Raw genomic sequence first — 26,824 nt, 5'->3', positions numbered from 1 at the left:
TCAGCAGGAGGGGAACAGGACACGTCAGGAATATTACCAATATCTTGGGCCTCTGCAGTAGCAGGGACTTCATAAGGATGGTCTAGACAGTTGTGTTTTTTAGATACTACTTCTGAAACAAGCTGAGTTTTGATTCTTAATTTAGGATTTATTTTAGTTATTTAGGTGTGGGTATCATCATCACGTGTGCTGATAAATAATTGGCATGAACAACTAAAGAATCCAAATGTGTGAGCAGTTTTAAACCTCTTGATGGGGAGTCCCTGTGGAGCAAGCAGCAGAAACATCTTTTGGTGCAGCTTTGGAGTGGAGATTTAAACTCAATGTAGATTTGGAAAATCATCTTGTTCTCAAAGTGTGGGTTTCTTCCTCACTCCTCCAAGATAGTATTTAAACCAATGTTTTTGGTGCTTGTACTCCTCCTGCATATAGGATGAGATTAACAGTGAGACTTTTCAGTTAGAAGTTAGATTGCCTGGATAAACTATAGCTGTGTATAAAACAAATAGCTAATATCTCTAACAATTGTTACAGGCCACTTTGTGCTTATCCTTCTGGTAAGTCTGTGTTTGGGCTTTTTCTTTTTTCACCTGAATTATCTTGTATAAAAATGTCTATTTGGATCAGTAGAAAACAGTAATTGATACTAAATTACTGCAAATGTATTTATTTTTTAAATTTCACTTATTATGAGAGCACATTTTCTTTTCTTTTGAAACAAACAGTCTGCAGTGTTATCTGAATAATTCTGATTAACTTACCCACAGTATCAAGTGTACAAGAGTCCGGACTTCAGAGCATAGTTGGAAATAACAGAAGCATAAAAAGGAATGAATCTGGTGAAAGTTCTTCTACTGTTGCCAGACATTTTCTTGGGTAATGGCTTGATTTCTTATTTCATTTCTTAAAACATCGTTTAAATCAAAACCAAACACACACTCTTTTTTCTCTTCTTGCCCTCAGAGAGGAAAAGTCGCAGGAACTTGGTGCTCTAGTTAATTACCACAATCCACTGAGACCACGAAACAAATCTACCCAGGTAGAACATGTAACATTTTGCTTCAAAATCTTGAACTTTTTGTTCTGCTTTACACATCTGGTAACTTTCAATTTGCTCTCAGGCTTGCCCCTTTGGGAGAGTTCCTGTTAATTTAGTAACTGATGCTGGTGATGATGAGGAGGAGATGGATGTCCCGCTTACAGCCAGTGTTATAAAGAGGTATGGTTATGTGGTTATCTACAGCACAACAGATCTTGATACTCCTTATCAACAGTGTTTTGGATAGTAGAAATGTTATATGTTAGTGTTAAAATTGATCTAAAGATTACTGACAAACAGTCATTATAATTGGTGTAGGTATTGCAATAACCTACCCCCGTCTTACTCCTCAGATACTTTGTATGAGAGCATGCAAAGATCATTTTCTTGTTGCGGCTAATCAGTGGGCTCTGAAGAAATAGAGACTAAGGCAAAAATAAATTTCGTTCAAAATAACTCTGCATTTGTGTATTCCAGTTCCTAAAGTTAGGTATAGTGCAGTCTTCTGACTTCCAAAAGATTTTTAAATCCTCATTTTTAACACAATCTATATGATAATGGTACTGTTAAGAAATTGGTTGTGCTCATTCTATTGTGAATAACTGTTCAGCAGTGGAAGAACCTGCCAACTAAAATAGTGCTTTGCTGTGTGTTACTGACTGTTGCATAGCATGAGAGTAAACGGAAACGAAAAAGCTTCCCCTCATCAAGTCTGTTATGTTAACTTTCTTCCTCTCTTATTGCTGTGGGATTAAATTCATGCAGAAATGGGAACTTGAGAGAAATATGTAGCTGGAGTAAAAACTGCATACTTGGCTTCTCAGAAGTTAAAGTCCAATGTTCTGAATCTGTGCAAGTAGTTGGATAAGGTGTTTCACATAACAGTGTTGTTCTATTAGTATTTCAAAATTTACTTTGGAACACACCATTAGGCTTTAGGATCCTAGATGTAGTTAATTACTGTTTTCTATGGAGGGCAACCAATTAAATCATCTGCCACTTCATGGGATGATGCTGGCATTGGTACAGGTTTTTTGGTATCATTTCTCACTTGACTGTCAGTGGACCTGCTTTTCTGTATATTTGAAATAGGTAGCCAAAAGTCTTCATGCAACTGCCTTTTTTTTAATCTGGTTCACTGAAGGCAAACCATTATATGTTGGTGATGTAATTAACAATGTTATTTCCATAGGCAAATACCCAGCTCCAAATGTACACCCTTCGTTCCACCTTTCCCACCACCAGAATCCAAATCTACTGGTGGTGAGTCATGCGACCTGGGAGACCTGCAGGTAACTTAAATCTTTTTAAAACAGATATATGGAACTCTACCTGGCTGTCCTATGGCATTAGAAAGGAAAAATTATAACACTTTTTTCCATTCCAGAAAGAAATAAGGTAGAATTTTCCTATATGATAAGTAATCAGTTGTGAGTAAAAACATGCATTGTGACTTTTAAATATGAAAATTGTTATGCATAATCAGGTATTAGGAAAGGGCTTTCTCTGAACAATACATCTCATGGCAGAAAATTAGGGGAGCTTGTTAGAAATCTGTCACATGATTTATAAAGGGGATAATCAGGTTTCATCTTGACTACATCTGAAAACTCCTGTAGTCATTAGTTTTATCATGGGAAGTACTTAATTCAATGCAGTCCATTTAATTGAGTTCATTAAGTGCTCTACGGAGCTGTAAATTATGGCTTTTGATAGAGACTAATTTTGAGCTATGCTTTGCATTTTCATGTCCTATGTCCCTGTGTCCTTAAAGAAAGTGCACGAATAGAAAGCAGTTAGATCTTTGTTATAGAAACTGTATGATGGAAATTCAGTGCTGATGGATTTAAAAATAGGATCAGTAAAACTTGTCTGTGTACCCTGCACTGTTTTCTAAAGGATATTTCTTTGTGGTGTGTCAGTCATTAATTATCATAAGGAAATGTCTTTGGACACTTTGATTCTTTATAAGATGCTTCTTGTTTTCTTTAGTCCTTAGAAGAGAAAAATTCTTTACGGTTGCAGATGTTGGATGAGAACAGCTTAGAAACAGCTACCAATTCATCTGTAACTCTGAAAACCAAAATGAATACAAGTCTTGCCATGAAAAGAGAAGGTAACTCTTACTGTCTGATGTTTCAGTAATTTGAAATAGAATAAGCATTGAAATTTTTCTGTTCTGTATTTAAAAGAAAAAATTAGCATTGCGAAATATTCTTCAAAAAGTGGAAAAGTGGTTTGCTTGCAATTGAAGGAGCATTTAATGAAAATGTGGCATTTGAGTGGTATCTGTGAAAGGATTAAAAAAAAACCCCAACAAAAAACCAAAAAAACTACAAAAAACCCAACAAACCAAACCAGCAAACTCCAAATCAAAAACCCAACAGCCTAAAACCCACAAAACCTCCCACTGTAATCACTGCCATATTGTCCAAAAACATGGAGTGCTGGGCTTGAAGTAAAATGCCAATGTATACTGCAAATACTTAGCTCTTACAATTGACATAACATAAATAGGCATTGAAATAGCAACAGTGCAAGGTTTCAAGTTAAGACTTGCCAGCCTGAGTGTAAAAAAAAAAAAAAAAATCCTGACAGTGTATCAGGTAACAGTGGTAGGTTATACCAAAAAAAGGAGTGGATGTTGGCTGAGAGAAACAGCTGAGAGAAATTATTTTTCATGGTTCTTTCCTTATACTCAGTGTAATCCGGTTTATGAACTTGTACTACAGGAACCCTCTGTTCACGTGAATGACTCTTGTACTACATTATATAATCTTTAGACGCTTATTAAATGTCACTGTTAATCAAATGCCCTGTTACGCTTTTGATTACTGTAAATGCTCTTGCTTTAAACATGGTGTTTCAGCCTTAAGTGTATTTGTTCCTTGTGCTCCTTGAGTTTTTGTAAAGATAGCACATGATAATGGTTCTAATTTTTAGAAATATTTTTTAAAGCAATCTGAGTCTTGCTATCATTTGAACAGCAGAGATTCTTACTGCATTATTATCATAATCTTGAGGAATAATTTTAAACTTATTTTAGAACTGATATTTTTGACATATTCCAGAAATAACCTAAACTCTACTTCAATATTTATCTTATGCATGGAGTTTGACTATTGTGTGAAGTTGCCTCATGACAGAAATAGGGGTGGCATGAGACCACCTTACAGTGAACTGAATATGAATCCTGAAGATTACATTAATGCCTTTTAATGCCTAATTACAGTAAGTCAACTGTGTTCATTTATTCTGGTATAGAAAATGAGGTAAACTTCTTCTAGAGGCTGTGGGATAAATCTGCCAGCAAATGTTTCAAGTGCTAAATATCAAGTCTCTAATAATGTGATTATTTTTCAGAAAATAAAGTCCAGCATCAAGAGCTGAAGATACCAGAGCCAAGGAGTCTGGAAAGTCAACAGCAACAATGTAGTTCTGGTGAAAGCTATAGGAGGCAGTTGGAACAGATTAAACTGAACTGTGTTAATGCCAAAAAAAAGTGGCCAACTCAAGAAGTGGCACAGAAAAGCTGCTATAGAGAGGTAAAGTAACAAGAATATGCAGTAGTTTTCTAGGTGCAGCAGCTTTTTCATGTTGAAAAAGTGATTTCTGTGTTTATATTTGTCTCCTTGTGTGGAATAATACCTTGCTTTGCCCTCTGAAGGAAAAACAGTCAAGCCTTGAACAATCTGGTTATCCCGTTTCAAAAGGATTATCACCAGCAGGTGCCGTGTCTAAGAAAAGTGATCCATCCAGTGTTTGTGGAACACCAAGCACCACATGTAATGACTACATGGACTGGTAAGCCATGACTTTGGGAATGGTAGTCAGTCTCTGGAAATACTTCAGCAGTTTATAACAGGGTTTCTTAAGCTTTTCTGTTCACATCACAAACAAGATTTCTGACTGTTTCCAACACTTGATGTCAAGTGCCTGAATTGAAGATTCAGATTGTATTTAGGGCACTTTGTCTTCCCTGTCAGCTTTTCAGTATTTGGAACTACACCATGATATCAATAAGTCCTTATTACAGCATTTATCTCTTTCTTTTATCCCTGCTACATGACGCTTTCTTTCAGATGTCTTGTTTTTTGGGGCTGACAGGCTTTTTAGATTGGTAACTGTATATCAGTCTGGTTCCCATGATGCAAATGCTTGTGGGTTTAAAAAAGTGTTAGGAACCTAAAGGCTTGCAGAATCGAGCACTCAGGTTAGGAAATGCTAGCTTTTGTTTATTAATGCAATCTTACATTAGGCATAAATCCCTGTGCCTATGTTGATAAATCCTTCTAATTATATGATTACTTACTATTTTCGTAAGTCTCCAGGATGAATCATACAGGTCAAGGCTGTATGATGAGTAAGCAGTGTTCCTGTTAGTAGGACCTTAAGTTTCTGCAGCTTTAGAACTTGGAAGATATAAAGATATATATATCTTAGAAGATATAAATAAAGCCCATCATCTCATGATGGAACTTGTAGGTGGTCCTGGAATAGATTCTGTTCTTGCTTCTTCCAAACTTCAATAATATGGACACTTTTAAAAATTAAAATCTCTTTATAAACAGTTTGTACGGCACATAATAAACATGGAGAATTGTTGAGTGCTTTTGTGATCAGTAAGTCTCAAACTAAAAAGGCTTTGACTAAAGAATAATAATAGAAAGAAAACTAACTGTGGCTCAGACTATCTTGCTGTCTTGTCAGCTCTTCTAATTATATGGTGCTTTCATTTTCTGGTTTGTGGAAAGTGCCAGCTAGTGTCTGAAGATGGGGATTTAATTAGTTACTGTTTTAAGAAATACTTCCTAGCTATGTTTAAGTGTGCTTCTAAAGGACTTTTAAGTCAAGAAGTTGAAGTGGTCTTAATGCTAACTATTGAACGTAACAGTGGCTTGGGCATTTCCTAGACAATAGGGTTTAACTTTCAAGAAGCACTGAATATTTCAACTTCATTGTTAGAATAATCTTAAAAAATACAATTAAATGCAGGTATTGTTCGTGGTTTCCTTTAGTTTCAGAACGCCGATTGTAAAGGACGATTTTCCACCAAGAGGTCAAATTTCTACTCCCTACAGCCAGGTGCCATATTTCCTACCACCTACTCCAGCAACTCCATTTCAAAATCAAGTTGGCTTGCGGGTAAGAATTTTAGCCTTTCTTCAGCTATTTTTCAGTACAGTTTTCATTGGACACTACTTGAGATTAAATACATCCATCTGTGTGTGCGTGTATATGTATTTAATCTAAAGTTGCTGTTCATCTTTCAGAATCAGTAATGGAGAGTGATCTGTATTGCTTATTCTCAAAGTAACTTTCTCTATCTGTGTGTCTGGATTTAGGTAAAATAAGTCAACTCTTGAAAAATGGGTTCAGTTGTGTCAAAATCCCAAAGCTCTGAAGTCTGAAATCTAAGCCTTTTTTAGGTCCTACTTCATGACAGAGGCAAGAACTGGAGTCACAATTTTTGTTCTGCTAAGCTGTTACAGTGGTACTACCCACTACAATGGGGTACCCAGAAAGAGCAGCAGTGTGTGTTTAGAGACTATAAGAGTCTGAGGGAGGTAAAAGAATGAAGAATTACATTCCTTCTCCATTTTGTTAGATTTCACAGATTTTGGTGCATTCACAGTAGCCTGAAATCATGTGAAAAATGGATTACTTTAGATGGGTTGCACATTCAGGTACGAGTCTTCCCAGCTGTAGATAGAATTGGGGTATAGGTTTAAGATTCCTACCAGAGGATTTATATTTATCTATGTTTAAAATCTGTGGCTGTTCTACAGCTTGGTGTAGCAGGTATGGGCAATATGGGCAGTTTCACCTTCACAGCACTGAAGTCTGCTGGGCGGTACTTAGCTTCAAATAAAGCGGTAGGTGATTTGAATGCTACTTGCTGTCACTGAAAGTCTCTTAGTCTGGTTTCCAACATTATCTGTAAAGAGGGAGGTGTCTCTAATGATCTGAAGAAGCTTTATTGAAGAACACCCTGTTCCTGATTTCCAGTGTGAAGAGCATTGGTATCTTTTATAGGAGTGTAATGATGATGCTAAGTGATGATCATTTTATTTATTTTATTTAAAGTTAAGCTTTACTACACTTGATCTTGTTCAGAAAGACCAAGACGACTTAAAACATATTAAGTTAAAAAAGTAGAGCTCTACCACATTCTACTGCATGTATACCTATAGTTAAAAAACTTTTTCTGTATGTACACAGGTTCCAGCTTCTGTACCTTCACATGAGTGTCTTGCCATCAAAGGAAGAGTTTATACAATATTAAAGCAAATAGGTAGTGGAGGCTCCAGTAAGGTAAGATGCTTTTTTGTCCTTTTAGACAATCACTCATTTATACACAGTAGTAGTTGTATTGTTTGTTATTGTACATGTTTAAGTCATCTGATAAGGAGTGCCTGTTGCTAATGTGAACAAACCGTTGAGTGACCCAGAGAATCTAGAAATTTGTGGTTTTAATGCTATGCTTAGACTTTATCCATCATGGATGCAGAAGAAACATAGTGCACAGATTAGGTTTAGTACAGTGCTGTTTTATCTGAGTGTTCAGATAGCCAGCAATAACTGAATTAATGTCTTATTATGAAAAGAATGCTTCAGTTATTACAGGATGTTAAGAACAGTACTGTTTATTTTACTGGAGAGAGAAAGTGAAAATAGTGGGTAGATAAAGAGGGGTTATTGAAGTAAAGAATAAACAGTGAACAGAAATTCTGAACCGATGCACTCAGCACATTGTGGTCAGATGTGCTGCAGTGTTACTGTGCATCTTAATTTGGGAGATTGTTGTTTAGGGCATTACAATGTTGGGAAATGTGTGGCTTGTGAGGTTGACTGAAAGTTCCTGAAGTAGACAGACCATGCCTTATTACTGAAGTCTTGTGTAACTTGTGTGAGAAGTGGAGTGTAAGTGTGACTGAAGTGGTGAGTGAGCTGCTTTTTATAAGGAAATTGGGGTCATAGGAGCTTGAGAAACAGTTTTGGCAAAATCTCTCATTCAGAACATAAAGAATTACAACAAAAACAACATGAGCAGTTTGGCATGAGTTAGGTTTCTCTTTTGTATGATTTCTTTTGATTCCCACTCCTGTTTCATGTGTATGCTTCTGTCTATGAGCACTGTCACAGGGACAGCCTAAGAATTGTCTAAGGGAAATTGGGTATGTGCACACATTGGTTAATCCTCAGTAGCAGCCCATGTAATACTTGGTCTGCAGCACATGGAAAGTGAAATGGTTACTTCTGGTTAATCTGAGGCAAACAGTGAAATATAAATTGGATACTTAAATTAGACTATAGCATTCCTATTTAAAGCTTTTTTTTTTTCAGAGTATCCTTTTGACTTGCCAAGAAATGCCCAGAAAGCTTTGTTAGAGCTAGTTTTAGAACAGAGTATTTCTAATCTGCTCTTTAAATTCAGTCCGCTAAATCCTCTGGTGTTTTGTTTTTAAATGAATGAATTTTCCTTAACTCACTTTAAGTACCTGAGATAGTACTTAAGATTGACCTTGTTTTATAGATTTTTCAGTTTTTAAAACTAAAAATATTTAATAGTTACCATTTCATCAGTAGCTTGAATGGAGCATGCTTAAGCTCTCGTGCTGCAATCATAATGCTCAGCTAAAATAGGCTTCCTCCTCTGCAAAACTGAGGAGTGCAGAGGTGCTATCTTTAAAAGTGACAAATATTGTCAACAGCTTGTGTATTTTATTGATTTTTCAGATATCTTACAGCCCAGTAAACAGTCATGGAGAATAGGATTAGAAGTTTGTTCCAAAATCTTTGTATATCTAGATTTCAAAAATTTGAAAACATTTATTTAGACTTGACTTGTATTTGACTGTTTGTACCTACTTTTATTTTGATTTAATGTTTGCATGTGCAGGGACCAATAGAACCGAAGTGGTACTGAGCAATCCAGCTGTGTGTCTTCTAGAGTTCAAAGAAACAGTCTGGGTGTGTCATAAGAGATGGGAAACAAAATGTTGCATGTCTTGTGTGATTCTGTTAATTCGGAGAGTAACAAATTAGAGAATAACGGAATAGAATAAGAACGGAATGCTTCCGTTGGAAGAGACCTATAAGGATTATCCAGTCAAACTGCCTGACCACCTCAGGGCTGACCAAAAGTTAAAGCATCTTATTTAAGGCATTGTCCAAATGCCTCGAACACTGACAGGCTTGGGGCTTCAACCACCTCCCTAGGAAGCCTGGTCCAGTGTATGACCAATCTCTTTCTGAAGAAATGCTTCCTAATGTCCAGTCTAAACCTCCCCTGGTGCAGCTTTGAGCCACTCCCACATGTCCTATCACTGGATACCAGGGAGAGGAGATCAGCACCTCCCTCTCCCCTTCCTCAGAAAGCGGTGGAGAGCAAAGAGGTTGCCCGTCACCTCCCCTGTCTCTGAACTAGACAAGCCCAGCATCCTTAGCTGCTCCTCATAGGACATTCCTTCCAGCTTTCTTGCCCTCCTCTCAATGCATTCAAGGACATTCACATCTTTCTGAAATAGTGGGGCCCAGAACTCAAGGTGAGGCCACACAGTACTCCAGGTGAGGCTGCACCAACGCTGACTACAGTGGGATAATCACCTCTTTTGACCGGCTGGTTATGCTGTGTGTGATGCACCCCAGGATGCCGTTTGCCCCCTTGGCTGCCAGGGCACGCTGCTGACTCACCTTGCGCCTGCTGTCAACCTGCATCCCCAAATCCCTTTCTGCTGGGATGCTCTCCAGGCACATCTCTCCCATTTTATACTTGTGCCTGGTGTTTCTCTTCCCCATATGCAGAATCCAGCACTTGGACTTATTAAATTTCATCCTACTGATGATTGCCCAATGCTCCAATCTACCTAGATCCCTGTGTAAGGCCTCTTCTCCCTCAGGAGAGTCAGCAACACCTTGGTATCATCTGCAAACTTGCTTATGATGTATTCAACTCCTGCATCCAGATCACTGATAAATATACTGAACAGAACTGGCCCTAGAATTGAACCCTGAGGAACACCATGGGTGACCGGTTGCCTGCCAGATGTAGCCTCATTCAGTACAACCCTTTGGGCTTTGCTTTTCGGCCAGTTCTTCACCCAGGACACAGTGAACCTGCTAATTTCAGCTGGACAGCTTGTCCAGATGACGCTGTGAGGGACAGTATCAAAAACGTTACTAAAACCCAGAAAAACTTCATCCACTGCATTCCCTTCATCCACTAGGCAGGTGACCTTATGAAAGGATATCAAATTAGTTAGAGTGGACTTTCCCTTTTCCCATGTTGACTGTTCCTGATGATTGCATTGTCCTTTAAATGCCTTTCAGTAGTAGCCAGTATGATCTTCTCTGTAATTTTTCCAGGAACTGAGGTTAGACTAACAGGCCTGTAGTTTCCTGGGTCATCCCTCCCCCCCTTGTAAATCGTAATAACATTGGCTAGCTTCCAGTCAGCAGGGACCTCCAGGAAAAAAGCTTTCTGTGTCAGCAGCATACAATTGTAGAACAAGGTAAGATGGAAGTGGCCTCTGCATGTCACTTGGTCCAATGGTCTGCTCAAAACAAGGCCAAAATAGAGAAGGTTGCTCATGGTCTCTTGCAGTTGGGTTTTGAGCATCACCAAGGATGGAGGTTTTGCAGCCTCTCTGGACACCTTGTTCACCTCTTTGACTACATGATGATGAAGATAGTTTCCTGATATCTAACTGGGATTTTCCTTGTTGTTAGCTATGCTTGTTTCCTCTCGTACTTCAGGAGGAGTCTTATCTTTTTCACACCTTCCCTTTAAGCAGCTGAAAACAGCAAGAAGATTCCCTGTGGTGTTCTCATCTTAAGACTGAGCAGACTTAGTGCTCTCAGCCTCTTCTCATGTGCCATGTGGTCCAACCTCCAGATCATTCTGGTGTGATGAAATGCAAGTGCAGTGGCAGATCAAACCCTTTCATCTCTGCGGGGTGTTAGTTTGCATTCTTTGTCATAGGAACAGTTCAGACTTGTGATCAAATGTCTGGTGAAATACGATGTAATGCCAAGAGGGTTGTTTCTGTTATAACTGGTGGCTTTTCATCATTTTTCTTCATGTCTACTTGTATGAACTTCTTTGTAAATTTAATGTTGCTTCTCTGTAAAGAAGGTACTCTTTTCCTTTGAAATTTTGGCTGTGGTGAGATGAAGTACCACAGGATTGAATGAAGTTATTAGCTGATGCTGTTTTGCAGGTGTATCAGGTACTGAATGAAAAGAAGCAGCTGTATGCTGTCAAATATGTGAATCTCGAGGAAGCCGATCAGCAGACCGTCGAGAGCTATAAGAATGAAATTGCTCACTTGAGTAAACTGCAGCAACATAGTGATAAGATCATTCGCCTTTATGGCTAGTGAGTAACCGCTAATGTTATTAAACCTAGTATCTTTTGATATGAAGAAGTTGCCTTGAACTTTAACATAAGTATATTTGTTTATTTTTTAGTGAAATTACTGATGATTATATCTACATGGTAATGGAGTGCGGAAATATTGATCTCAACAGCTGGCTCAAAAAGAAAAAAACCATTGATCCATTGGAACGGAAGAGTTATTGGAAAAATATGCTGGAAGCTGTTCATACAATCCATGAATATGGTATTCTTAAATAATTCTAGGTATTCGTATAGGTTATGGCAGAGATAATATAGATGCGTTTAAATTTTGGAGGTAGTACTGCTTTTAGTTTTGGTCTAAGCCAAGTGAACTTCAAAGATGGGTATTTACTGTACTGTGAAACAAATTTTCAGTGAGACAAGACAGGAGTAAATCTTGATGCAAAGATAGACTTTGCTAACGCAGACATCTCAAAGTATCACTGTTGTATAATACTTCTGTTTCCTTGCAAAAGCTATAAAATAATATTTTCTATATTATACTGTTGTATGCTCCCAGTATTGCTTGTTCTCCCTTAAACCCAAATTTCAGTCACTTATCCTCTCCAAAGAAGCTTTGATGTTTATGACAGCTCTTACACATCTTTGTCTTCTTTACTTTGACATAGTGCTTTAGCTTTTTCTTACAGTTCTTCAGGTCTTCCTTTCATCTCTACCTGTGTAACTGAAGTGCATACATCTATATTCTATTTGGCTGGGTAACATAAAGGAGAGTGCAGATTTGGATCCTTTTCCTATTTAAGGAAAAAGAAGCGAAGAGACCTGTACATATAGCAGAGAACATCACCTGTTCACAGCACACGAACACTAGAACATTCAATAATACAGAAAGAGAACAAACTACTAAAACACAGGCTACATACTACACGATGTGTCCTTGAAACAGTTTAACAAAATGTAAAGATGGATTGGTTGATTACATGGATAACCAAAATTCTTAATAAATCCTACAAGTAGGGTTTGTGAGAGGTCAGTCCTGTGGTACCTTTTGAGATCAGAAAGCATAAAATGTCAGACTAAGCAATATCATTCTACCTGCCTAGCTAATTATTTAAAGAGAAAGATACAAGAGTGAACGGGCCATTGAAATAATCCACAACAGCAGTTCTGGATGATAATCCAGTTCACATTGGCAGTGTGCACATACAGCTAGTGACTGTGCAACACACGTCTACTTGAGCTAGTTTGGGGCGCCTGCAGATTTGAATAAGTAATAACCAAACTCTAAACTCATACAAAAAGAAACTCTTTAAAAAGAAAAGGAAACACTTATATGAAATCTGGGAAGAATAATTTTATTTTGGCCAGATAAAGCTGATCTGCACCTTCTTTCTCTACAAGGGTTATGGGAATGTGTAATAAGAAACGTTATGCTTCAGTTGTAACTTGAATTGACTAAACCCAGATTGACTTTAAACTCTGTTTTACAGGCATCATTCACAGTGATCTGAAACCAGCAAACTTTCTGATAGTTGATGGAATGTTAAAGCTGATTGACTTTGGCATTGCAAACCAAATGCAGCCAGATGTGACAAGCATCATTAAAGATTCTCAGGTGAAATATTCTGGAAATTTAATGTACACTTTTCTGTAAAGTGCTTGCTGATTGAGTTGATTAATGTAGTAACTTATACTGAAATTTTATGCTGAATGGTTTTATCTGTATGTATAAATATGCGTATATATGATTTTTTTAGATGTTTTTATTGAACAGAATAACAATGGCCTTTAGCATGAGTAGAAACAGTTTTTAAGATGCTTTTCAGTGCTTTGAGATAAAAAAGAATCTTAACTTTCTATCAAGTAAGTTAAGGGCCTGCTTCACTTAAAGGAATGTTTTTACTTTTTTATGGCTAGGTTGGCACAATGAATTATATGCCACCTGAGGCAATAAGAGATATGTCTTCCTATGGAGAAAATGGGAAATCTCGATCTAAGGTAACATGATTTTTTTTTTCTATTCCCTTCATGTTAAAAGTAACTCGGGCATGTATCTTGAGACTTAGTTTTCTCAATCTTCCACTGAAACTAGAACACAAGGAAATGCATTGTGCCACAATGATGGCAGGCAGAGGTTGAAGGTTAAGCTTATTCCTCTCAACTACTTAAAAGCATTTTGCAGATGGTGTTTAAAAAAAAAAGTGCTGAATTAATGAGTAAAATTGAAAGCAAAACAGGGATACAGGCTTGGGCATTAGAGTAGCTGATAATAATAATATGATATCGAAACTGATAATAAAGATATTTTAAAATCCAGTTTTATGGAGCAATAAAACAGTTTTCCACTATGTTCAACACCATTCACACTAATAACAGCAATATAAAGTACAATTAAATGCGTGCGGCCTTTCATGTATCAGAGGCTGTACTGATGGTTGATTAATGTTACAAAAGTCTTCTGAGCATGTTAAGGGTCCACCATGCTGTGCATCTGACAAGTCCTTCTCTGCACTGAAATCACTCCAGGATGGAGCTTTTGGGGGTGTTTCTGGGAGGACCTTCCACATGATGGACCTTCCTTAATGGTTGCCTATTGGGCTGCTTATGCAGCTGCTTATGCTTTATTCTGCCAAAAATTGACTGTACAATTATATGACAATTATATTCCTTAAGTGAGGACTAATCTTTTTGTTGTTGTTGTTTTTTTTTAATAACAGATAAGTCCCAAAAGTGATGTGTGGTCATTGGGATGCATTTTGTACTGCATGACATATGGAAGGACTCCATTTCAACATATAACGAATCCAATTAATAAACTGCATGCTATTGTTGACCCTAGTTATGAAATAGAATTTCCAGATATTGCTGAGAAGGATCTTCAAGACGTGCTAAAGGTAACTGTCCCTTAAGACTTATTTTGTTTCGAATAGTGGCAACTTCTTTAGTTAAAGCATATTTTCTTCAACTGAAGGAGTTGTGCTTGAGAAACTTTTTTCACAAATAAATGGTCACTGCTACTTGTAGTGAGAGGCAGACCTTATTCCAGAAGAAGACTTACTGAATGCTGCTTCATATAGTTTCCATAGTAAAAGTCTATTTTCAGCTCAGTGGTAAATAAACAAGTAAATTCTTAAAGCAGTCTGGCTCAGCTCCTCTGGCTGAACAACCCAAAGGAAATTCAGTAGCTTTTTTGTATTTGCCATCCATTTCCCTCACCCTGTATATTTGCTTTTGATACTTGACCTACTTTTACTTGAGCCCTTAATGTGTTGCTTAGCAGGTAATGAACTGAATTCTAGAAACATCTCCTTAACTTTCAAATTTCAGGGTAATTTTGTGTCATTCAGAATAAAAGGTTATTGTAGGTTCTGGTCTTCACCTCTTCTGACATTGTTGCTTCAGGAACAGAGGATACTGAACTTTGCTCTGAAGATAATTGCTAATGAAGGCAACTAGGTTAATCTGTTGTATTTTGATTTGAGTCTTTCTGAGTATGTAGTTTGGCAGTAAGAAGTTCTGATGTGCATCTAACAGGTCTTTTAAATATCCTCACTGTTAATTCTTAGGAAAATTCTTAATTTATAGGCGAAGCATTCTTCTTTTTTCACTTGCAGCGTTGTTTGATAAGAAATCCTAAACAAAGGATATCTGTTTCGGAGCTGCTGATACATCCCTATGTTCAAATTCAAAGTAAGTGTCAAAGAGGTACACTTATTTTAAAATATCATTATTAAATAATGTTTATAATTCTATTTCAGAAAACAAAATGCTTTACTCTTGCATGTACTTTTCACTTGCTGGCCCAACAATTATTGTTTGGTGCCTATGTATGTTTCAGAAAAGATTTTCATATTTTAATTCTTCAACTCATTTCAAAACTGACTTCATACACCTCCTACAAACTGCACTGGTAATTTATACGTAGTTAAAACATAGTTAATTTGTACATACAACTTTAGCATTATTTATAATTAAACTTATGTTTAATTTATAAATTAACTGCAGGTGTTCCAAATGCGAAAGGAACAACGGAGGAAATGAAACGTATCCTTGGCCAGCTTGTTGGCTTGAATTCCCCCAACTCTATTTCTAGAGCTGCTAGAGTAAGCAAATTTTCTTTCCTGTTTTGTATGGTAGTACGTGTTCATATGTGTACATACATCAGAGCTTTAATCGCAGCTGCGTAGTGCTTTTGTTTGCAAACATGCAGAGTCTCTCCACATCCTTCTGAGTGGGAAGGGTTGAAAGGATGATGGTAATCCGATTTTTATTTTTTCTTTAGCTTTTTCTTTCATTTCCGCCTCCCAATTTATCTGTATTGAATTACTTCCAAATCCCCAGCAGCTCCTCTCTTAAGTCAGTCCTTACTGTGCTGCTTTGCTTTTAAACTGCCCCAAACCTGTAGTAGGATTAAATTAGAAGTAGACTTCTGATTTAAGAAGCATCATGGAGAAATGATCTAAATCGATCTGAAGTGTGCAAGCTTCTAGACTGCAACTGTTCTTACATCCTGAACTGTTCATGCATTGCTATGTGTAAATTAGTGCCTGTATGATGAGGTATTGTGATTCCAGCCTCCTGTTTTCCTGCCTGAATGAGGAGCTTGGTAACTCTTCACCAATGTGGTCTTTCCACCTGTCTCTTGGAAGAGGTGATGGTGGTCAAATATGGAATCTGTTGAGGTGGAATGTAAAGCCGCTTTAATGGGAAGGAAGGCAAATTCAGTATGCCTAAAGTAAATCAAAAGTTGATTTACACTTACACTGCTAGTAATACCTGATTTTTTTAAAAAATATATGGGGGTGAACAAGAGATTGTTCTTTTAGCACTATTGTGCTGTGGCTGTTTGTGGCTACTGATTTTTTGCCATTTTGTTATAACACTTGCTCTCCCTGAACATGCAAATATCTCTTCCGTGCTGGTGTTTCCGCATCAGAAATACTTAATGGAGTAGACTTGATTTTCAAGCCTTGGCAATTAGTTTGTTCTCTGCCAACTTGTGAAGCTCTCTACCTTTACTCACGCTAAGTCAGTGTGTGTGTTTTCTGTTAGGCACTACATTGCATTACAACTGATACAACTGTGCTGTCTTAAGTATAATTTTATTTTCTGAATTGAGAGAGAAATTTTAGTATGGAGTTGGGAATATTTCAGTATGTGATGTCTTATTTCAAGTGGTAATGTTTGTTATAAAAATATATAGCTTGAATTCATGTGTGATACAACTGTGTTCACCTGAATACCTGTGTTTTTAACTTTTAGACTTTATATGAACAGTGCAACAGCGGTAAAAGTCTCGATGTATCAGCATTTGCAAAACTTGGGAGTCAGAAATCGTGGACAACAAAATGATGAAACAGATACCTGGCCTGTTCAAAAAATATTTTGTGCTGCTAGCTTTTAGAAGGACACTCAGCATAAAGTTCACTTTTAAAATGTTCTTTGTGTCTTCTGATAATGCTTGCAGATCATTAAAAAATGTAGTTGAATGTTTTTCACTGTGGACAGTTTCACTCTTTGCATGTCACTTGGATTGAACAGTGGCAATTTCCAGTGGTCATCATGGTCTTTGTTACTTACGAAGAGCTACAGTGTCTGGAGTACAAAAACTTGTATGAGAATCTTCAAGCTCTTTTTTCCAGCTAAAACAAAAAAAGTTCCTAAAATACCAAATGGTGTACATGAAAAACATGCAAGTATCTCCTGTGACATGAACACAGTACTATGCTGTATTATTGTTGCCAACAAATACCAGTTTTGATCATGACTTATGAAATGAACACTGTGTGTATGAGCGATCGGTTGCAATACTGGTAGATACGTGTAAATGTCATCCAGTTTCTGAGCTCTTCCTGTGGTGATGTGACATGGTGGAAGCACCAGTGTTGTTCAGAAGAGTCGTATGAATAAAACTGGTTTTGTTCTGTTATAAATGCCACTATAAATCCAATGTGCTCTTCAAATTTCAAAATACTAGAAAACCCATCAAGATTGATGGTCAGAAATCACTAATTTGGATTTTTAGAAGCGTTAAATACTAAGCACTCTTCAAAAGGCACTGAATGTAGCACGACTTTTCTATACAATTTAGTGGATTGATCAAATTTTATTCTGAGTTACATTTCTGGTGCAAGTGTTTGAATTTGAAATTTAAATCATTGAAAGATGTCAAAATAATATCTAATAGTTTTAAATTGAGGAAGAAAAACAACAATCTTGCCTTCAGTTTCTGGATAGGTGCCATGCGGCCCTTCGATACCTTCTGAAACATGGAGCGTGTCACATGTGCCTTGATCAAGCATTTTGGATTAATCTGTTGCCTTCCTGTCATCATAGCCCTGCATGTGAAGATACAACTGCATATTAAAGTGGCTCTTTCCTTGTTCATCTGCATGAATTAAGAGTATGCCATGTTCCTTAACAGTGTTAGAAAAGGTTGAAGGTCAGCTCTAGGGAAGATTTCCTTAAACTTCTTGTTATTGTTTCTTCATGTTTGCTTCGCTTCAGAAGAACACTAAAATACTTCAAAGTTTTTGTGATAGCTTTTGTATTTTGTTTGTTTCCAACATCATCTTCCAGTCTGAGTTAAGCAATGTAATGCTTCACAAAGGCCGAGGTTGAGGGAGCTTTGTATTTCATTGTGAGTGTATACTTAAATATAGTCACTTCTCCTCTTTCCGAGTATTTTTATTTCTTCAGATGACCTGGATTCACAAGGTTTAGTTGTTTTCTTTTTGATCTTGGGAAGTTAGGTTTCACTGATACCTTGCTACCAGTTGATTTCTGTAGCTTTCATTTCCATGACTTGTACAATTTAGAGGATCAAAAATCTGAGTGACATGGTGTTCCTGGTTACCTGTTAACCTGGACCCACAACAGTACTGTGAAATCTCCATGAAGCCTCTGAAAAAGGGAGGTAGTCAGGTTTAAACTGCCATGATTTACTACCTGGCAGAGTATCACTTATGCATCCAAGTACTGGAGTGCAAATCAAGTGCTTGGACCTTCCTTCTGCCTCTGTTTGACCCTATAAAAGGGTAAATTTCCACTGCCTTTGCCACGTGTATGAGCAGGGCTGAGACATCTTTGTCTTCTCTTTGTCTGGGTAAGCTTATCTTGCACTTACAGGAATAGGCATATTGCACTGCATGCTTTATTCTACTTTCCGTTAGTGTTTGTGGGGGATCACTCTTTATTGACAACTTCAGTTAAAGAAAATGTGTTACCTTTTATCCCTGGAAGACGCAGCCATTTCTGCAGTGATCCAGATGCAGAGTGGCATTTTGTAGGATTCTTCAGCTCATAACATAACCTTTTTCAGTGCTTGCACACTGAGCAGTAGCAGCTTTATTGGTATTGCTTATAGCACTATCATAGCACTTGATCTGCAGTTAATAGCGAAGAGAGGTATTTGTAACTTGCTATCTTATTTCAATGTGTTCTTGCACCTTTCCTGCAATTGTTTTATCAGGTGTTTGATGACTTTATAGCCCTATAAGAACTGAAGATCGAGAGTGGAAAATAGCACACACTTTGATCTCAAATGATATGTGAAACTCAGAAGTAGTATATTTTTTTCCTAAACTTTAGTCACTATGAGTTTTTAAATTGAGTTTTCAGAGCTTGCTAATACAATAAAAGCACCCCTTGATAGGTGGGAGACTTTATTTTTAATGCTTTCATATTCAAAGTAGCAAAACAGTTCTTCAAATAATTATTTATTAGAACATCTTTCATGGAGAATATTTCTGTAGTTGTATGAGACCTTTCTTTAATGTCTGTGTTTCAAAACTCTAAGCCCTCACCACCCTCATACACCAGCCAGGGCTTCCTGCTGTGACAGAGCAAGAGCTTGTAAAGCAGCAGCATCTGTTCAGGGGGTGGTGTTGCTGTGTCTGGGCAACCCCTGCCCTCCTTGGCTCCAGGTTAGCAGAGATTCTCTGCATTACACAGGGCAAGGGGTTAGGAGTGGGAATTGATACCAGCCCTTCTCCCCTCCCTCTGCTCTGGGAGCTTCCCTCAGTGATGGGGCACACACAGAGCAGCACATCTCGCAATGATAAACATAACTTTATTGGTGATCTAATTGTTATATGAAACATTGTGATGGGAGAGCTATCCCATATTTCCAAGGAGCGGGCAGTTAAAGACTTGATCCCTGTAATGGTCGTCTTCTTTCAATCTTTAGTACTCTGGCAGAAGTTCAGTGGTATTTCAAGCATAATGAGTACATATCCAATTGTACTCTGCTTGTCTGTTATTAAAGTTATAAAGCTTGAAGCTACTAAAGGAAAAAAATGTTTGTGTTCTGCACCTTCATATTGTAAACAGTTTGGGAGACTACTTATGGCATGGGAAGTAAAACACTATCTCTGGCTTTCTCTAGAGAGGGCGGAAAAGAAGTATCAGCCTCTTCAGAGGAAACCTTGTATAGAAAATCTTTACAGAAGCATCTTCTCATGAAGAGCTATTATTGAAATGTCTCAACCACTTGCGTAGATTAATTATGCAGAAATATTTCACGATCTGTAATATTATAACTGAACTTTCATTGTTTTATTTCTCTGCTTAGTGTTGAATATGCAGAGAAGTGCTATGTGCCTTTTTTTTCCTGTTGTAGTATATGGTTTATCAATCCTTTCTCTCATTCCATGATTGCTAAGAAGCCACAGGAAGTATGAGAGGGAGCTTATGAAATAGGACTGGGGTTGATGAGAGGCAGTGGGTTGTTATCAGTCATCCCTTTTAAATAAAAATTTCCATTGCAGATGGGTAACTGATTTATACTGCCGTGTCTCAGTGACATGCCACAGGATGTCTGCCTACCTTGGCAGCTGCCACTCACTGGCCCTCAGCCTATTCCTACCATTTTTTTGCTTTACAGACAACCATTTCCCTTTCCAGACACTGCTGGGGCCTTAAATGTACAGAATAGCTATGCATGAGTAGCTTTAAAGGACAGAAAATACCAGTACTAAATGTTGGGTAACAGAAGTTGCTGCCTGAAGCTTTCTCAAGATTACAAAACGCCCGTCATGCATTACTGTCACCCTCAAGGCAAGCTCAGGACATGGTGTTTGTATAAAATGGGAGAGAAGATGGAGCTAAATCAGAGTGTGTTTGTTTGTAATCACTGTGACTGGGCACATGCATAGTATAATGCTGTATAAGCTAATACTGAGATACTACAACTACAGGAAGAGTAGAAAGGTAAGTAAGAACACTTCAGTAAGTTGCCTTTAGTAGCACTTGTTCAAAAAATGGGTTTGGAAACTTACAACCTTTAAATCTAATACTGTGGTCCAAAAACCCTTTACTTAGGAGCTAGCATGAAGAGAAGCCTAGCTGTGGCGGGCAGCTTCCTTTGTTATTTATGGGTGGGTATAGCACTACTCAGCCTGAGCAGCTGTGTGTATAGTTGAAATTCAAGAACTGAAGGGACTTAAAGTTTTGAAGGCTCTGGTTTTTTGGTCTGTCTTTGTGTGCCAACACCAGAACTGAGTCCTTGACAAATACAAGAAAAGGAGGCTGTTTTGTGTAAATTCCTGTTCTCAGGACAAGTCAAGTCTATGGCCATGGCCCTGGAGAAGGCAGACTCCTGCTGTTCACCTGGCTTGGCTGAAGGCACTCCAAGCTCCTGCTGCTGAATGTGTATCTGGGTGCGAAGGGAATGGTTAAATCCTGAGCAACAGAGTGCAGAGCAGGGTGTGAGTTAGACTGAAGGGAAGTGGTCAAATTGTCATCCTGTTCTGGTCCCTCCTATGGGTTTCTGTTCTTTAAGCACCTGATAGTGGTTTCATGCTAAATAGGTAACTAATTCTGGGGGTGGTGGTAAGTGTCAAATTAAAAATTAAGCAGTTGAGGTAAACCTGAGTTCTAGTCCACCTACGAAGCCCGGCTTACTCCTGAGCTCCTCAGCAAGCACCACAAGCTGATCCTTGCAGGTGCCAGTTAGGGCAGGTAAGAGCTGAAAACTTTGCTGCTTCCTTCCTGTTGTCTACACTGTCATATTGCCTTGCTGCTCCCTCAGTTTATGAGTTCTCAGCAGCAAGGATAAAAAAAATACACATATGATAAAAAGTAGTATCTTCGGCACTCTCATGGCTAAGACATGCTGTTTCAACTAAGTATAAACTGCTAATATAGAAGTATTCCCCTCCTGCTCAATGCATACATTGCCTCCCAACTCAAGTTACCTGTGCCCACCTGCCAAGAGCACAAAGCCTGTCAGCGAGCTTGCAGAGTGCCCTTGTTTGCTCACTGCTCTGTATGAAGTAATGAATATTGATATAAACATTGCTATGAAGAATGGAACAGGCAATGCAGTGTGATTTACTTACAGGATGTAGAGGTGTACACCTGTATGGAAACGGGAGTCTTTGTACAGCCTGCCCATAAACTTTCATGGGAGTTGCTGAAATGAAACCTGAGATAAAAATCTCACTTCTCACCTCAGTTCCTCCCCTTGGCAGGTGAAATATCCACAGCTAAACAGTGACGCAATGCCAGGACTCCGGCTCTAAGCAGATGAATTGCTAAAATCCAGGCAGGTTTTGCAATGAAAGGTATGACTAATTTAATGAGGAATAGTGGTGCTACTGTTTTGAACCCTTAATAAACACCAGGAAAAGGTCAGTGTTCAAACAGAATCAGCCCATTGGTCTTGGCTCAGTATTGTAAACACCTCTGACTTGTCTCTATCCGCATTTAATGTGCACGTTATGTGGTAAGTGCAAGTAAACTTTGAACACCTTGTTACATGCTTTGTCTATCTCAATTTTTCCCCTCTATTTTACACAGCTGTTGAAAACCAATTAAAATACAATTAAGTACCTATATTTAAAGAAAAAGGAATTAGATTCTTGGCATTGATACTTGCTTCCTGTGTGGTCCTAGACAAATGATTTCTGTATTTGCCCATGACTTTCTTTGTTTTGCTTATGGTTTGGCAGAAAGCAGTTTCATACCACGAGTGTCCAATGCTGTACAATGTATTTGGTGACTGTGGGAGGACAGAGCTCTTTTTGGTGCTGCTGTTGCACAGTGGCATCATACTTCGCTATTTTCTTAATGGGGGTAAAATTTGTCATCCGCATGGTGTTTGGTAGTTCCTGTAATGATGTATGGATGCCCTCTAATGTTCATTCATATTTTACTGTAATGCAGAACAAAACTTCTGTGGCTGCCTCTGCTCCATGTGATTTGGATGTATCCAGGGGCCTGTGCCCTTCAAGAAACTTAGCTGCTGAGACAGAGTTTCCAAATTCATGATGGTTTGGGTAAAAGGCAGCCAGGTGCTCCTTTCCAACAAGCCAGCAATGGCTGTTGGCACAGGCAGTGGTGGCACTGTGGTCCATGAGTTTTACAGGTGAAATCACCCACAGGCAATAAGGGACCTCAGTGATGGGACACACAGGAGCTTTGAGTCTTGAGCAGGACTTGGGTCCCTGACTCAGAAGTGTCTGCTTAAATCTTTCATTCTGATCTTGGGACTTAGCAGAGGTCCATCACTGCAAATGTAAAGATGTTTCCTAACAGCAGTCGTGTGCTGGGCAATGCAAATATGGACAAAGAATCGGTTTGAGTGAAAGCAGATGAAGATTCAAAGAAAATCCTGGTATTCAGCACATCGTTCGCCTTGAGTTAGAGAATGCTTCTGTTGCTGCTCTTGCTTCTCATTTTCTTTGGGAAGAGAGACTGTGACAGAAAAGCAAAGTAAGTTACCTGTATCAGTGTTCAGAGCAGAGTAACTCAGAAGTTTTAATGTCAGAGCGTTGCTTTGTAAGAGGATTAGTCCAAGGAGCTACTTGAAAGTTATGTGCCAGCGGTAGCTTTTAGGGCAGCTGATGAAAGGAGCACTAACAGCTCTCCAGGCCCAGGTGGCATTGACTGAAGGAGTCTAAAGGAGTTTGCAATATAGACATTGTACTGCACATGGTTTTTAAATTAGCCTTAGGAACACAGAAATGGAAGGTGCTAAAAGTGATAAATGTGACTGTCTGCAGTCCTTGGAAAGGATCCAGTAAAACTACAGAATGTGGAGAGAGCCAGTGAAGGTGTCCAAAGAGATGGAACAACATCCATACAAAACTGCAAGCTGTATGATTTAGGAAACTGTATCACTGGCAGGGTGCTGGAGGGGAGAAATTGGCATTGCATAGTGCTAGGAGCTGAGGTAAGGATCAGTCAAATGAATGAAAGGAAGACACTGGGGCTTAGTAAGCAAAACGTAATTATGTTCAAAATTAGGCTACTGGGGGATATTGTGGAAGCTGAAGGTGGTATAAGCATGTTCAAAAAGAGATTAGATACATTCAAGAAGGTTAAGATAATCCTTGGCACTGAATATAAGCAGTGTGGATGTAATCTCTGGCTTGGGAATTCCCTTTAAACCTCTGATCCCAAGTGGCTGGGATGTTTTGCCAGAGATGGAATCGCTCCTTGCTGAGGGAGTTCGTGCTGGTAAAGGACATCAGACCACACCGCCTCTTGCTCTGACCCACTGTGGCAGCAGTTAGATCCCTTAATTGGAGCCCTATGGTTGGGTTTCTTTGGGGACTTGATTTCAATCTCCGTGCCTGTCAACACAACAACTGTCGCAAGCAGCCTTCAAATGCATTTGATGAGATGCACCAGTGTCAGGTGTATCAGCAGGCAATGTCAGCAGGCATTTTGTGACCCAGCAATGCCTCGACCATATCTGTACAATGTTTTCTGCCATCCCACCATCGCCTTCTACCTGAGGTGCTTCCTCAAGGAGTCATGCAGCTTTTGTAACTTCCCTGCTGCGATCACAGGCTGGGCCTCAGAGGGCACCTGGAAGGTAGGATCAAGGCAAAGACTTCTTCCTGCATGCAAGCTGGGGGCAAGGCTGCTGCATAGCAGGAAGCAGAGTGGTCAACTACAGCACTGCGTGGTGGGAGCAGAGTGGTCAACTACAGCACTACGTGGTGGGAGCAGAATGGTCAACTATAGCACTGTGTGGTAGCAGCAGAGTGGTCGACTATACAGCACTGCGTGGTGGGAACAGAGTGGTCAACTACAGCACTGTGTGGTAGGAATGGAGTGCTGGGAGCAGGGTCCAGAACTGCGTGTTGGAGGTTTGGTCTCCCAGGTTCACCTTTAGGTCCCAAGTGTGCACTATCATGTTCTAGGCTCTGCCTGTAACCCCATAATGACATAGTTGGCACCAGGGCACATTTTGCACGTAGCCTGCTGACGGTGCTGACAGCAATTCCTGCGGGCAGCTTAGGCCGGTGCAGGTGGCGCTGTTCCAGTTACCACTCTGGCACATTGGTGGGTGTTTTTCTACATGGGCATGCCTATAACTAGTCCTGCAGAACTAGTTAAACTAGCCCTTCCTTTGCACGGTTCCCTGTGCTCAGCCTTCCCACAGCACCTTGCCTCACACCTTGGTGTGTGCATGTCCTTATTCCCTGGTTTGGGGCAATAGCTGGAAGCTTTCCAGCGGTGGTTTCGTGGGGATCTGCCAGTTCAAGGAGTTCAGCACTCATTTCAAATTCTTCTGGGTTTCACTTTTGATGGGTGCCCAGTATCATTTGGGTGGACTCCTGCCATAGTTTTTAGTGTAAGGCCTCCACGTCCTGGAGCTTAGGTCCTCTCAGAACCTAGGGTAAGCCTGCTGGGAAATAAGGGCCCCCACAACATTTGCTGTTCACTTTGTTGTCTGTCGCTATATCAGAGCATTAAATCGTGCTTTTGAGTTCAGGGAGGTTCTGGTTCATGCAAGACTAGTGAAAAACAAACTTTCCTGGATATGGGACATCCTGCTTTTGACTATGTCTGGAAACCTTTATGTTCCCAGAAGGGATGTGCATTAAGACCAGTTGTATACTGAGTTAATCCATGAACGTTGCTAAAGCACGAGTTGTGCACCCAAGCATGTTTTTCATAACAGCTTATTCATCTTACCTGCTTACAGTAAACAGGAGTCATTACAAGTGGAGACTTGCTGATGCTTACTAACCAAAATATCCTATCTTTCTCTCTTAATTTTGCAATTATAATAATAACTTGAAGTCTATAATGAGATAAGGTATCACAGACTTTCATCTTAAGCATCTCTTGGAAAATCACAGCCTAACGATGAAGAATTTCCTTTCCCCAAGACAAGCCAAGCATAGAAGAGAGATGAAGATGTTCATGCAGGATGAGATGAGACATCCACCATTCTGTAGTTCCTGCTGTGAATGGATCCAATACAACCAACAAAAAAGAGGCATATAACGAAGCAAAATAAAAAAGCCCAACCAGAAACAGAGCTACTGCGTCTCCACAGCCTTGTGAGCTGTCGGGAGCCTCTCGGGGAGGGTGAGAAGCTCTGGTGCGCTCCTCCTTTCTCCTGGCTTTCCTTCTGCCAGGCTGAGTCAGTCAGGCTTTTCTGTAGAGTCCCAGGTATAACCTGTCTGCCTTTTAGCACATCCTGGTTGGCCGCATTCAGAAAAGATGAATTGAAAATGAAATGAAAACAGTGTCTGGCCTTTGCTCCATGGACACATCATGGTCCTCACTGAAAACTGAGGCAGAGAATTGGTTTATTCTGGGTTCTATGTAAATTGTTATCTGTATGTCGTCCTTGTTTTAGCTTGTCGCCCTTTATGTATGAGAGAGCATCCTACTTGTTTGAATTTCCTTTGCAAGGTCAATCTTAGCTTACCTTTTAGATGAGAAATATCTTTTTTTTATGTTTTCCCCTCCTCCCCTCTTTTTTTTGTTCCTGAATTTTTTATGTCTAAAATGAATAAATTTCAGATTTTAAAAATCAAAAGCCATATTCTTAGATCTACTTTAGTTTATTTGTCTTGCCACTTTAATCTGTGATCACTTAGAAATAACTAAAAGAAAATCTTGCAACCCTTCTATCCTCCTTGCTTAATAAAACAAAACCGACTGGTTTTTGCCCTTACAGATTTAGGGGCTCTTTGCTAAAGAGAAGTGTCCTTCTACAGGTTGTGCCTCACACATTATCTCTTCTTCTCTCCTAATTTTTCAAGGATGCCAATCTCCCATACATTGTTTTTCTCTTACTGTTGCATTTCAGCTGTAGCTGCACCTTCCCAGTTGTCCTTGTGTTAACGACTGCCAGATTTCAATGTGCATTGTGGCTGTACCAAAACCACATGTGCCCCAACAGCAGCCAGAGAGTGGACTTGCTTCTGTTGTGGTTATCCAACTGTCCCAAAATGTCACGGTTGGAACAAAATATTGCCAATGTGTGGGGTTGTTTTCTCTTCACGCTGTTGTCAGGTACTGTCCAGGGTTATGGTATCATCAGTGTTGATCTGGAGCACTATATCATTGTCCAGTCAATGTCAAATTGATACCAGCATGGGCACAAGAGCCGGTTTGCCAGTGTCACCAGTCCCTTCTCTTTGCATAGGCCTGTATTTTTGGGCATGAAA

At 39.2% G+C, this 26,824-nt stretch overlaps 1 protein-coding gene across 1 annotated transcript in view; it reads left to right on the top strand.

Moving 5' to 3' along the window:
• The window catches only part of TTK (TTK protein kinase), a 22,451-nt gene extending 5,697 nt beyond the window's left edge, over positions 1 to 16,754 (top strand). The window contains exons 5-21 of the mRNA XM_010192880.1: positions 768 to 876; positions 964 to 1,039; positions 1,122 to 1,219; positions 2,232 to 2,331; positions 3,032 to 3,155; positions 4,403 to 4,584; positions 4,707 to 4,843; positions 6,058 to 6,184; positions 7,262 to 7,354; positions 11,263 to 11,420; positions 11,513 to 11,664; positions 12,893 to 13,017; positions 13,320 to 13,400; positions 14,120 to 14,296; positions 15,017 to 15,107; positions 15,408 to 15,505; positions 16,665 to 16,754. Of these exons, the coding sequence (XP_010191182.1) occupies positions 768 to 876; positions 964 to 1,039; positions 1,122 to 1,219; positions 2,232 to 2,331; positions 3,032 to 3,155; positions 4,403 to 4,584; positions 4,707 to 4,843; positions 6,058 to 6,184; positions 7,262 to 7,354; positions 11,263 to 11,420; positions 11,513 to 11,664; positions 12,893 to 13,017; positions 13,320 to 13,400; positions 14,120 to 14,296; positions 15,017 to 15,107; positions 15,408 to 15,505; positions 16,665 to 16,754 (2,018 nt within the window). The remainder of the gene's footprint in view (positions 1 to 767; positions 877 to 963; positions 1,040 to 1,121; positions 1,220 to 2,231; positions 2,332 to 3,031; positions 3,156 to 4,402; positions 4,585 to 4,706; positions 4,844 to 6,057; positions 6,185 to 7,261; positions 7,355 to 11,262; positions 11,421 to 11,512; positions 11,665 to 12,892; positions 13,018 to 13,319; positions 13,401 to 14,119; positions 14,297 to 15,016; positions 15,108 to 15,407; positions 15,506 to 16,664) is intronic.
• The last annotated feature ends 10,070 nt before the right edge of the window (positions 16,755 to 26,824 follow it).

The sequence above is a fragment of the Mesitornis unicolor genome, unplaced genomic scaffold (assembly GCF_000695765.1).
Source record: "Mesitornis unicolor isolate BGI_N332 unplaced genomic scaffold, ASM69576v1 scaffold11669, whole genome shotgun sequence".
NCBI classification, from domain to species: domain Eukaryota; kingdom Metazoa; phylum Chordata; class Aves; order Mesitornithiformes; family Mesitornithidae; genus Mesitornis; species Mesitornis unicolor.
The sequence above is the reverse complement of the archived record's forward strand: the minus strand, read 5'-3'. Positions and strand labels throughout refer to the sequence as shown.